This window comes from Nerophis lumbriciformis, linkage group LG08, assembly GCF_033978685.3.
Source record: "Nerophis lumbriciformis linkage group LG08, RoL_Nlum_v2.1, whole genome shotgun sequence".
Lineage (NCBI taxonomy): Eukaryota > Metazoa > Chordata > Actinopteri > Syngnathiformes > Syngnathidae > Nerophis > Nerophis lumbriciformis.
This window is the reverse complement of record NC_084555.2, coordinates 34,910,062-34,923,100: the sequence shown is the minus strand read 5'-3', so window position 1 is coordinate 34,923,100 and position 13,039 is coordinate 34,910,062. Positions and strand designations below refer to the sequence as shown.

At 36.6% G+C, this 13,039-nt stretch overlaps 2 protein-coding genes across 4 annotated transcripts in view; one reads left to right on the top strand and one right to left on the bottom strand.

Annotated features, from left to right (window-relative positions):
* Nucleotides 1-576: 576 nt before the first annotated feature.
* On the bottom strand, nucleotides 577-5,420 carry LOC133611303 (C-type lectin domain family 10 member A-like). Its single transcript, XM_061968000.2, has 6 exons — nucleotides 5,283-5,420; nucleotides 5,088-5,189; nucleotides 2,969-3,232; nucleotides 2,730-2,893; nucleotides 895-1,034; nucleotides 577-807 (listed from the first exon to the last, which is right to left on the bottom strand). Exons 1-6 carry the CDS (start codon nucleotides 5,392-5,394, stop codon nucleotides 648-650), a joined length of 942 nt encoding a protein of 313 aa, XP_061823984.1. The 5' UTR covers nucleotides 5,395-5,420; the 3' UTR covers nucleotides 577-647.
* A 2,622-nt stretch (nucleotides 5,421-8,042) lies between these two features.
* Nucleotides 8,043-13,039, top strand: part of nek9 (NIMA related kinase 9) — a 24,442-nt gene continuing 19,445 nt past the window's right edge. For 2 of the 3 annotated variants that reach the window (XM_061968753.2, XM_061968752.2), the window contains exons 1-5: nucleotides 8,044-8,701; nucleotides 11,775-11,952; nucleotides 12,031-12,086; nucleotides 12,170-12,240; nucleotides 12,361-12,466. In XM_061968753.2, coding sequence (XP_061824737.2) covers nucleotides 8,516-8,701; nucleotides 11,775-11,952; nucleotides 12,031-12,086; nucleotides 12,170-12,240; nucleotides 12,361-12,466 — 597 coding nt within the window. In that variant the 5' untranslated portion in view covers nucleotides 8,044-8,515. Of the gene's footprint in view, nucleotides 8,702-11,774; nucleotides 11,953-12,030; nucleotides 12,087-12,169; nucleotides 12,241-12,360; nucleotides 12,467-13,039 lie in introns of all 3 variants that reach the window. The other variant, XM_061968754.2, reaches the window with a different exon arrangement.

Below are 13,039 nucleotides of genomic sequence, written 5' to 3'. Positions count from 1 at the left end.
CAGTCCTTATCTGCAGAAGAATGGAATAAGTGGCTTGCTTGTTCACAACCGAAGGAGATATAATAATGTAAGAAGTTTGGTAATTGTAGTCCTCCTTTATCTTGTGTACAAGACAACCTTATGTATGAACATCTGGCCTTCTTTCCACACCATATGAAATGTGATATCATTGTATGCATTTTCTTAAACCAACTTTTATTAATTAGGACAGGCATCATTTTCAGTATATAATTAACTGCTGGCAGTATACTCATTTTTACTATGTTCACCCGATTTTATGTAATCCTACCCCTTTTCTATCGCTCAGCTAGTATTGATTGTTTGTCCACCTCATGCGTTTGTTCACGTTCACGTATTCTCCTTGGGAAAAACAAAAATAAAGAATGTAATAAATGTAATGTAATAATTAGGGATGTCTAAAATAACAAATTTAATTTATTATGTTAAAACAAATTTAAAGTATTTCGGACAAAGTTGCAAATGGTATTTAATCTTGATTAATTAATTTAATTGTTTGATAACGCTTTCAATAAAAGTAAGACTGCAGCTAATTCCTTGATGAAAAAAAAGGAAGAATGACATTAATAATGCAGATATGTTTATTTGAACATTTTTCCTGGGCGCAATGTATTCAAGTTGAGTTTCGACTACTTAAAAGGCTTTGCCAGCATCTCGCATATCCAGTTGAACAGGTGCTCCTGGCACTTTCCATTGTACCATACTTTGCTGGTGTCAGTATAATAAAGAAAAGCTGCACAGTTCCCAGTCTGAGGTCCACTGCTGCTTGGCTGATCATTTCTCCAGTACCTGAAGTACATAATGCGATATGCATCGTGACAAACTAAACTGTTGTGTTGAAGAAAAGTGAGTATTGTTAGTCAGCTAGTTGCATACCCTGTTTCAATCTCAGTCGTATTGTTAATCCACATCCATGTTCTCTGGGACCCCATCACTCGCAGGCCCATCCAATATCCGTTCTGCCACCATAAAACTGAACTGGAGCTTGTTTTCGGAGCATTTTCGCTAACAAGTACCTATGAGAAACAAATATTGGAATTGAGCTGAATTGTGCTAAAAACTAGAAAATAGGATTTTCAGGAGAAATTGTGTGTCAATGCTGAAAAGCGGACACCAAACTGAAACGCCAAATGTTAGAATGCTAGCCAGATAGTGTCAAGTAGTAAAAAAATATACGGAATATGTGCATATTTGTGAAATTAACTAAATTAGTTAAGTTAAGTTAAAGTACCACTGATAGTCACACAAACACTAGTTAAGCGTTATCATGCGTCAAATAGCAAAGTATATGTACAAAATTAGCGTTAGCATGCTAACATTTGTATGGGTCAAGTTACAAAATATGGCACTTTGAGATGTATGACTGTAAAACTTGCTATAAATGTTAGCATGCTAACAGTTAACATGCCCTATTAGTATACATTCCATTTGTACTGGGAAGTCAGAAATTTCAATTGGAATGCCCCCAGAAGTAGGATTTTTCCTATTCGGATATATAATACAATAATAGTAATAGAAGCATCTGTAATATCTGTTATTAGCACTTTAAACTATTTTTGTCGCACTACATCTGTATTGTTGAACGTTTATACGTACATGGTATGTAACGGTAGCATAAGGCACCGTTTACACTGCAGGTCAATTACGATTTTTTTTGGCAATATGCAACCTGTATCGATTTTTTTTAATGTCATTGTGAACATAGCAATTCCAAAATTTTCATATCCAATTAGGCCTCTATCATAGGTCGATATAAATCGGATATGTATGCAATGTGATGCGACTGCAGTGTGAATTAATCCGACCAGAACGTCATCAAAAAGTGTTAAGAGTCATACTTCTAAACATTTCTTTACTTTGGGGGGAACATGACAGAAAGATAATTGAGAACCCTTAATGTAATGTAACCAATTAAGACACATATTTTAAACTGAGGGGCCGGGGCCCAGTTTTGGCCTGCCATATCTTTCAATGTGCCCCGCCACAGCCTTGAAATGACATGGGTCAATACAGTATTTGATCTTTTCTTACAAAATGTATTCGTCCTTGACATTTTGAGAGAGAAAAAACATATATTGCATGCAATTTTAATTTTCATGATGGAACTCTCCTGAAGGAATCAATAAAGTACTATCTATCTATCTATTGCATATCTTTTCAACTTAATATTATCTAATAATGCAACAAATACCATTACATACAAACTTTTTGTTAGTTCAAGTAAAAATTATAAGATCAAATATCTGCTTGACTTATGATTTCAAAGCAAGTTATCCATCAAATTGTACAAAAATTACAATATATTTTATGGTAAAAAAGGGGCAGCTCAGTTGCCAGAATTTTACCGTAAAAAAACTATAGTATCGTTTTTCCACTAAGAGTAATATGCAGTAAAAAACATTATGGTAAAATTGTGGTGACTGAGCTGCCAGTTTTTTACTGCAAAATCTAAAAAAAAGTGTGTACAGTGTATGTAAAAAATATATAATAATCAAATGCATATTTCAATTGTATAATAATATCACAAGGTGAATCCCTATTCATTTATATTCATAAATTATTCACTCTGAGGGCAGCCATAACTGTGATGTGGCCCTCACTGAAAACAAGCTTGACACCCTTGAATTAAGGTAAATGTTTAAAGTACCTCTCAGTATGTTGTAGTGCACTTTTACGCAGATCATTTTAAAAGCACTTATTTGTCTGCTGACCTGTTCCTGCAAGTTATCGATCACCAGTAGGTCTCCACCTCGACCAAGACAGTCTGCTCTGCTGTCTGGCCAGTTCTTCTTGGAGTCGTGGTCAGGGAGAGAGAAATAATAGCAGGTAGATTTAAGGAGGGTCCATCCTGCAGGGCATCTGCCACAGCTTTGTTCTGTCGCAGCAAGAAACAACAAAGATCCTAAAGGTCGACTGTTCAAGAATTCCTTCAGAATGGTCTCGGACTTACCAAGAGCATTTTTTTTAGACTGCAGATTTGCTTTTTCACTTTGAAGCACTTCAATCTTGTTCTGAAGGACGTCACTAAGTCTCCTCTGCTGCTTCAGTTGGAGCTTCATTTGAATGAGGCTTGTCTGCTGTCTTACTATTGCCAACTCAGCCTCCCGCTCTGCTTTCAGGATGTCCGTATGGTTGCGGAGATAATTACGTTCGATGATAAGGGCAGAGACAGCTGAATGAGGAGTCTGAAGGTGGTCGTCGTTGGCATTAGCACCTGAGGGCCACAAACACATCTTGGCATTATTGGTACATTTGCTTAGGTCAAAATTCTTGTTGATGTTGGTCTTGAAGTTTGAGGCAGCACATGTTTTAGCGATACATTATATGTTATATTTCAAAAAGTTAGCCACATTTCTGAAAATGTGCAGGGAACCTCTGAAGGTCACAATGAATGCAAACGCCACAACATAACATTACGCCACAAAACAACAACATAAAGCCACAGCAGAACAACATTAAGCGACAACGAAAGGGACAGTGGACCAAGTGGACCAGAAAGTGACAACACTCAACCACAACAGCTTACTTTCAATTACTTTTGCTCCTTCTTTATTTAAATTTCAACTTTCCATCTCAGTCACTTGGTCTGTCAGCAAAACTTGGTCCGCCTTTATTGTCGCTTAATGTTATTGTGTTGTGGCTTTATCTTGTTGCGTTGTGGCCTAATATTGTTATGTTGTGGCTTTATGTTGTTGTGTTGTGGCTGAAAGTTATTGTGTGGTGGCATTTGCATTTTTAGTGGCTTTTGCAACTGTGTTGTGACTGAAAGTTGTTGTGTTGTGGCTATAGGGATATGACGAAAATAACATTTCAAACCACAGTTATTGTGACAAAAATGATCACTGTAACCATTATTATCATGTTAATGATGACATTGCTCAAAAAGGACTTATATACACTAAACTATTTGTTGTTCGTAATGGGGAAAGACGTTAATATCTCTTGTATCCATGTTAGCCTTTATTGAATTGCAATATTGCTTGTCCAGGTAAAAAGCAGTGTCAACAGTCTGTGAGTTTATCAAAGTTTGGTACTCACTTACGGTTTTACCATCATTTTAGTTTAAAAAGGTGATTTTGATTGATTGATTGAGACTTTTATTAGTAGATTGCACAGTACAGTACATATTCCGTACAATTGACCACTAAATGGTAACACCCGAATAAGTTTTTCAACTTGTTTAAGTCGGGGTCCACGTTAATCAATTCATGGTACAAGATACAAGATTTTTATCACGGTTTATCATAACACCATTTATTGTTACATCCCTAGTTGTAGCTTTATGTTGTGTTGTGGTTCTAAGTTGTTGTGTTCTGGCTTGATGTTGTTGTGTTGTAGCTGAAAGTTGTTGTGTTGTGGCTTGATGTTGTTGTTTTGTAGCTGAAAGTTGTTGTGTTGTGGCTTTCTGTTGTTGTGTTGTGGCATTTGCATTTGTTGTGACCCATCCCGATCACCGTAGCTTTTAATGCTTTAACAAAGTGTTTTGATGCTGCCGGATTTTGATCAATCCTATAAAGGTTGTTTACATCTACTGTATGTAAAAGACACTTGCATCTTAAGTGTCGACAATTGCTCGCCAAATTAGGAGACCACGATTTTATTAATTTCCAAACTTGCAGTAGTTTGCAATAAACCAACAAAGCAAAAACAATCAGAACTGAGCATTATTATCTTTGTAAAGACGTACAGTAATATTTAATGCATATTTTGAATTGGATCTTATTGTGTGTGTACCTAACACTGTGGCCAGTGGGTTTATGTCAGAAAGTTAGATGCTCTAGTCAAATGGCCCCTTACAATCAAAACTACCCATTAATTATGATTATATTATACTATCTTTAATTGGTAGAATTTAAGATATTTGTCAATTGGTTGATCACCAATTAGAATTGGTGCCTCTGTTAAGTTTTTTCCCCCCGCGTAATACATCCGAAATAGCAAGCATTTGTATTGCTTTTCCAGTTTAATCAATGAAGAATAAGGTTTTACAACCAAGCAACACAGCATACACATGCAATATACTGTATGTATGTCTGTGCTCTGCCACACTTATCCATGGATTTACTCACAGTAAATGGCGATGACAACAGCCGCTATTAGCAGAATAGCAGTGAGCATGCCCAGAAGCAGGACAGTTAAGCGGTGGCGTGGAATCCCACATGCAGCTCCCACTGAGTTGGCAAACAAAGCCACAGTCAGACAAAATGTACTCACAGGTTGTGTCCAGAAAGTGCAGCATGTTTAAATGTCAGTGTTACTTATACCTTGTTGAAATGTCTGAGCATGTGAACGCCGATTTCTGTTGAAATCTTTGACAATCTTTTGTTCCACTGGAGTTTCTTCTTCTTGTTCTGGCTGCGACTGAATGTTCTCCATTGTACTTTTATGCAAGTGCTGTTTATTGATCGGTGCAACTCTTGTTTATACTTGTGATAAGGTGTGTGTGTGTGTGTGTGTGTGCGCGTATGTGTGTATTCATACAATGCAGCACAGTCCTGATGATCATTAATATTTGATTCTGCATCTACCCAAAACTTAGATGTCAAAACATATGCATACATTTTTGGTTTTTAGAGTTTAAGTGGGTAATGTTGAACATTTACAAACAAAGCAAATTAATAGAAATTTTGAAACAAATTCCGCTTTGAACACAGTCGATGCCGCTCCATTACTTATTTGTTTGGATTTACAAAGTATATTTCCATCAGGAAAAATTGTAATACAAAAGAAATGACCTGGAATGAGCCTCTTGCTTGATTTGGCTTCTCTTGGAATGTGTCCACTTTTGAATGGCTCTTTCAAGTGAACGACAAGAACCCATTTGCAAATGCAAATGTGTGTGCCACCTGACTGGACTGGAGTCACACTGTTTGAAAAACTACACAAAATGAGCCAGCGTCAAAAGAAACGTAGCAACATGTGGATGCACTTTTTTGGGTCATTGTTTTGTTAAGTAGGGTGGGGTAGTGCAATTTTGCATTGACCTATTATGTATGTATTTTTTTAATTTAGTCATCTATATATTTTATTCACAGAGTATAGTCAGCTTGTATTTTTCCCCTGTATTGTTAAAATGCTCATATATGGAACATTTTACAGTAAAGTTTGTTTGCATGAATTTGATCTGTAGCCTGTGTAGTTTGTATTGTACCACAGAGGTTCCTAGCTTAGATACATTTCAAAAGTAGTGATCTCACTGTCAAAGTATTGGTATGATTATAGATTGTTAACAATGAGAATACAACCCAGATTAAATTATGATGAACATTTTACAATATTTCCAACAAATAGTGTAGAAATTGGTAGAAATTAGAATTATTCAGATCCAAATCGTATCTTATAATTTATATCAGTGATTATCTCCTTCATGACAACAAGTAACTTCTGAAAAAGAGAAATTTAACAATGAGCCAGTCTTTGAACGACTCTTTTATTGGAACAACTCCTAAAGATCCGGCTCCCTCTAGAGAGCCATAAATCCCACCAGTCGTGTCCACAAGTACATAACAATTGCGGTCAGAGGCAGGCTAAAACTAGTGATGATAACATAAAAAAATATAATTTGTCAATTGAACTGTGTTAAATGTATTTTCTGTACGATCCTAATATTTCTTTTTTTTACCATTTTGTTGAACTAAAATTGCTGTGTGTGCACATTTCCTGATCAAACACTGGACAGAAATAAAACTGAGATGAGGCTTTGCTAGCCGATCCAACCCTCGGATTGCGCAAGGTTCAATGGCTCGTGCCTGTTTGTTTGTCAGCAAGGGACACAGCTAATATAATGTTAATGTTAATGTTAACTATTTAAGATAACTTTATTCATTGTTAATTTATGTAATAATTATTTACTTAGTCATTTTTCTATTTATTCATTTACTTATTGTTTTTTTATGTTGTAATGAGAAACTGGAAAAATGTGTATGTATGGATATTCTAAATAAACTAACAAAATAACCATAACTGTACCTTGCAGTTTTAAAATAAAACCATAAAACAACTATATTATTGCATTCATGTTAGCATTTAAAATAGCTAGCAATTAGCACTCTAGTTGCCAGCTAGGGATTTGTGCTATAGTTGCCAGCCAGCGATGAGTGCTCTAGTCGCCAGCAAGTGATTTGCGGACTGGTCGCCAGCTAGCAATTAGCACTCTAGTTGCCAGCTAGCGATTAACATTCTAGTTGCCAGCTAGCAATTTAGTGCTGTAGTTGCCAGCTAGCGATTTGCGGACTGGTTGACAGCTAGCAATTGGCGCTCTAATTGCCAGCTAGCAATTAGAGCTCTAGATGCCAGCTAGCGATTTGCGCATTAGTTGCCAGCTAGCCATTCACGTTCTAGTTGCTAGCTAGTGATTAGCAGGTCAATGGCCAGCTATCGATTAGTAGTCTAGTTGCCAGCTAGCAATTAGAGCTCTATTTGCCAGCTAGCGATTTGCGCATTAGTTGGCAGCTTGCGATTCACGTTCTAGTTGCTACCTAACGATTAGCAGTCCATTTGCCAGGTAATATAATGTTGGAACACGAATGTACTTGAATATTTGTGTGTATTAATGCACGCGCTCTGGACTGTGAGTGTGCACTAGACAGCAGTTAGGACAGCCCGAATGTTTGACGAATTCCTTGGGTCTATTAGCATATTTAGTTCAAAATAATTAGTAATTGTAAAAAATATAGAACTTTCCTAAAATCACATATGTTCTGTTAAACCGCTAATGGTAAAATAACTTAGCCGGTGATGTTCTTTGTATATTTAAGTTGCAAACAGCCCTTTTAATTGATTTTCCAACAGTTTTGTATACTTTTACCAATAGGACCAATTGGAAGACTTGCGAACGGAAAATAACAAAGTATATTTTTAGGACGCAGTCTTATTTAAAATAAATAAATTTAAAAAAAAGTTACATTTTATGTCCATAGGAAGTTATCTTTCATAACGGATGTCAACCAAAACCAACTTCCGGCTTTCCAAGTCAAGTTGAGTTGTTGAGCAAAGAAACCGTCTTTCTTTTTAGACTCGAGATATATGAGTGCGCGTGATCCTTAGACTGCCACATTTCTCTTCTTAAACACTTTCAGGATTTAAGCGAGTGAGGGGGTACTGTCAAGTTACAAATACAGCGGTACCTACTTAACAGGAAATACATTTATCTTCCTTTCATCGTAAAAGAAACAAAAGTTGAACAAACGTATTTTATTTTGAAAGCAAACATAAGTTGGTCTAACTTATTATTTAATGTGTCACGCTTGACGCTTGTGCAACTTCAACGCTTTATTTTACTACGTCGTTTCCGCCCTTCGGTATTGGGAACTGTAGAAGTACTTTAGCCACAAAGTTCTACTCGCTCCAGTACGTTTCGAGGTTTATTGTCGCCGTCGAGCCGGATGACATGTCCTACTAACGTTTCAGTGGGAGGCTTTTCGTCAAGAGTTTTCAAGTCCGGCCTGTGCGTGTGTTGTTCCCCATCAGCTGGTGGCTAACAAGACGCCAAGCAGAAATGTCACTGACAGAATATGAGAGACATTTCGACTCGCTAAATTCAGATTTGGCCGGCGGCTCCGTGTTGAGCGAGCGAACGGCGTCGGCCACGTTTAATGGCGAAGAGGAGAAGTTGCATTACATTCCCATCCGGATCCTCGGGAGGGGGTCGTTCGGTGAAGCTACGCTGTACAGAAGAACTGAGGTGAGCTCGAAAACTTTAGCAAGTGTTGAATTGTCACTAAAGACATGTAGTCAACATGTTGCCAGGCGACAATCGCGCTTACTGTCAAAGACCCACTGAGACATCCGCAGGACAGGTAAATAAACCTCTGTTTTTATACTCCAATGCAGAGGTGTCCAGAGTGCGGCCCGTATCTGTTTTTTATTTAATAATTCTAAATAAAAATGTTAAAGAAACCCTCATTTAGAGCAGTGATTATCAAGGGCTCCATCTAGTTGTATGCCAAACAAAATATCACTTGATTAAAGTCAGTGTCTTATTTTCCTATATTCAAGCACAGTGTTACTGTTCAAACTGTGTGTAATGTGGCCAAACATATTAAATATACTTGTTAAGTAAAACCTCCGCCTTGTTTTTAATGAATACTAAGAAGCATTGTTGGTCATTATGGTGGTACTTGCTTGGTGAAAAAAGTTTGAGAACCACTGTATAAATCAGGGTTTGGGAACCTTTTTTGCTGAGAGAGCCATGAAAGCCAAATATTTTAAAATGTATTTCCATGAGAGCTATATAATATTTTTTTAACACTGAATACAACTAATTGCGTGCATTTTTAAGTAAGATCAACATTTTTAGAGTATAATAAGTCTCTAGTTGTTTTTAATAACATTGTTATTCTGAAGCTAACCAATAATAAATAAAATACTTCTTACCATTAATGCGACTTCTTGAACAGGTGTGGTTGAAAACGGATGGATGGATTAAAATGCATGAGAATGTTTTATATTTTGAACGTTATTTTTAACACTGATTACCAGCAGAATTATTCATTACTTATCGTGATAAGCAATGTCAGCTAAGATTTATCTGAGAGCCAGATGCAGTCATCAAAAGAGCCACATCTGGTTCATAAGTTCCCTACCCCTGGTTTAGATGGTAAAGAGTGTGAAGCAGCAGTGTTTGTGGCTCTAACAAAAGCATTTGACATAATCAATCATAATATCTTAATCAACAAATTATAACAGTATGGCATCAAATGGTTGGTCATGAACTGGGTAAGAAGCTACTTAACTAACAGGAAGCAATACATGAAGCAAGGTGAACATACGTCTACAGCACTAGATATATCTTGTGGCGCACCCCAGGGAAAATACTTGGACCTAATTGTTCAATCTTTATACAAACGACATGTGTAAAGTTGCAAAGGACTTGAAGTTAGTATTTACAGATGACATGACTACCTTTTGGTCAGGAGAGAATACACAGAAGCTGATACAAATAATAACAGAAACAATTAACAAATTAGAGATGGTTTGACAAAAACAGACTATCTTTGAATCTTAGTCAAACTAAAATAATGTTATTTGGTAAAAATAGAAGAACAAGTCAAATGCAAATAGACAGAGTTAACATTGAGGGTTATAATAAATAAACATTTTAGGTGTAGCAATAGATTACAAAATTAACTGTAAATCGCATATAAAAAATATACAACATAAAGTGGAAAGAAGTATGTCAATAATGAATAAAGTTAGATATGTTCGGGACCAAAAATCACTCCATATTCACGACTGCTCGCTTGTATATCTGAGTTAGTGTGTAGAAATATGAGGAAATAACTATAAAAGTACACCTAATTCACTAACTGTGTTACAAAAGAGGTAGGCTAAAATAATACATAATGTTGGATTTAGAGAACATTCAAAATACTAATCTAAAATATTGAAATTTGATTTGGTGCATTTGCAAACATCTAAAATTATGCACAAAGCAAACTATAACCTGTTACTCAAGAATGTACAACAATTATTCTCAGTAAAAGAGGAGAAATATAACCTTAGAGGGAAATCTAATTTAAAACATTTGTATGCAAGTACCGGTACAACACTTAAGACCTCTAGCATATCAGTATGTAAAATGAAATTATGAAATGGATTATGCAAAGAAGTCAAAGTACTAATATGATCCAGTTTAAGATTAGAAACTGTTCAAACTCAATGTGTTTGCAAAGTACAAAGAAGAAGAATCCTAATAAACATCCTGAACCTTATTAAAAAATTAGATAATCTTATCAATCTCATTATGTGAACCGTAAATGACTTAACTATTTATTTATGACAACTTTATTTATTGTTCATTTATGTAATAATTATTTACTTAGTCATTTGTCTATTTATTAATTTACTTATTGTTTTATTATGTCGTAATAAGAAACTGGAAAAATGTTGTGTATGTATGGATATTCTAAATAAACTAACACGATAACCATAACTCTACCTTGCAGTTTTAAAATAAAACCATAAAACAACTATTATTGCATTCATGTTTACATTTAAGATAGCTAGCAATTAGGACTCTAGTTGCAAACTAGCGATTAGCACTCTAGTTGCCAGCTAGTGATTTGTGCTATAGTTGCCAGCCAGCGATGAATGCTCTAGTCGCCAGCTAGTGATTTGCACTCTAGTTGCCAGCTAGTGATTTGTGCTATAGTCGCCAGCTAGTGATTTGCGGACTGGTCGCCAGCGAGCAATTAGCACTCTAGTTGCCAGCTTGCGATTAACATTCTAGTTGCCAGCTTGCAATTTAGTGCTGTAGTCGCCAGCTAGCGATTTACGGACTGGTTGACAGCTAGCAATTGGCGCTCTAGTTTCCAGCTAGCAATTTGAGCATTAGTTGCCAGCTAGCGATTCATGTTCTAGTTGCTAGCTAGTGATTAGCAGGCCACTGGCCAGCTAGTGATTAGCGGTCTAGTTGACAGCTAGCGATTTGTACATTAGTTGGCAGCTAGTGATTCACGTTCTAGTTGCTACCTAGCGATTAGCGGTCCACTTGCCAGGTAGCGATTAGCAGTTTAGTTGCCAGCTAGCAGTTAGCACGGTATTTGTCAGTTAGCTAATAACAGCTAAGTTATTATTTGAATATCTTAGTATTGTACAATAACAAGGTACTTTCATGACCAGTTTAATATAAAACACATGTTTTTGCAAGAAATATACGTTTGGGGTCCCCGCTCTATCAGTTTGGGGTTCCTTCGCCTAGACAACGTTGAAGACTTCTGCTTTAGTTGCAGCTAACTTGCATTTTGTTTCGTCAGGACAACTCCCTGGTAGTGTGGAAGGAAGTGGAGCTGAACTCCCTATCTGAACGTGAACGCAGAGATGTCATGAATGAAATAAGCATCCTCTCTATCCTGGAGCACAACAACATCATTGCCTACTTCAATCACTTCATGGATAAAAACACTTTGCTCATTGAGCTGGAATACTGCAATGGTAAGAGTAGAAGTGTGTATTTGATTTGATATCTGTGTTAGTGTGTGAGAGGGAGGCTTAATGACATTGTTGCCCCAGGGGGGAATCTGTATGACAAAATCGTCCAACAGAAAGGGAACCTTTTTAACCAGGAGGTAAGAGCGGAACAAATAATTCATGTGAACTGCAATTTTCTTCTAGATTGCGTTTTATACTCACCCTTGATGTTTCTCTGCAGGTGGTTATTTGGTATCTGTACCAGGTTGCTTCAGCTGTGGCCTACATTCATAAGGCTGGCGTTTTACACAGGTGAGTGAGATCAAATTCCTTGTGTGGTAAACATACTTGGCCAGTAAATCTGATTCAGATTTTGATGAGGCTCTGTCAGTGATCTCCATATTGTGTCGTCACCATTTCATATTTTTGTAGGGATATCAAAACGCTCAACATTTTCTTGACCAAGACTGACCTCATCAAGCTTGGTGACTATGGCCTGGCAAAGAAACTCTGCTCTGAGTTTTCAATGGCAGAGACGGTACGTGTTTATTTGTGTTAGTACCTGGGGGTATTGGGATTATCTCTGCTGATCAAATAAGTTTTATTTGGAACATGTTGACATTTTAATGAAATCATTTTAGATGTCAACATAGACCATAAATGCTGTCTTTCTATTTCTTCAATTTTGAGCCGAGAAGTTTGATTTCCAATTTCCCCTTAACAAATTGTGCTTTGATCCATTTGAATGCTTAAGAAAGTCCACAAGTTGTGCTTATTTAATTGTATTCTGTTCTAATTACAAAATATACTGACCTGTCACCCAACTAATATACCATTTTGACTTTATCATGTCTACTTAGCTTGCCGCTAAAGACGCTATATGGGTGACCCAAACTGCTGATTGCTTAAAGGGTCATATTATGCAAAACTAGCATTTTTTACCTGTTGGCACAGATTTTGTTACGTTATTGTTAGGGGGGCAACAGTTGATCGATACTGTTATATATCGATATTATATTATATTCCTAAATTTCAAGTATATCAATCTGTCTTCGGCAAGTTTGCCCTCCAAGAGATAGGTATCGATCCAAGATCATTTAAAAAGGGAATT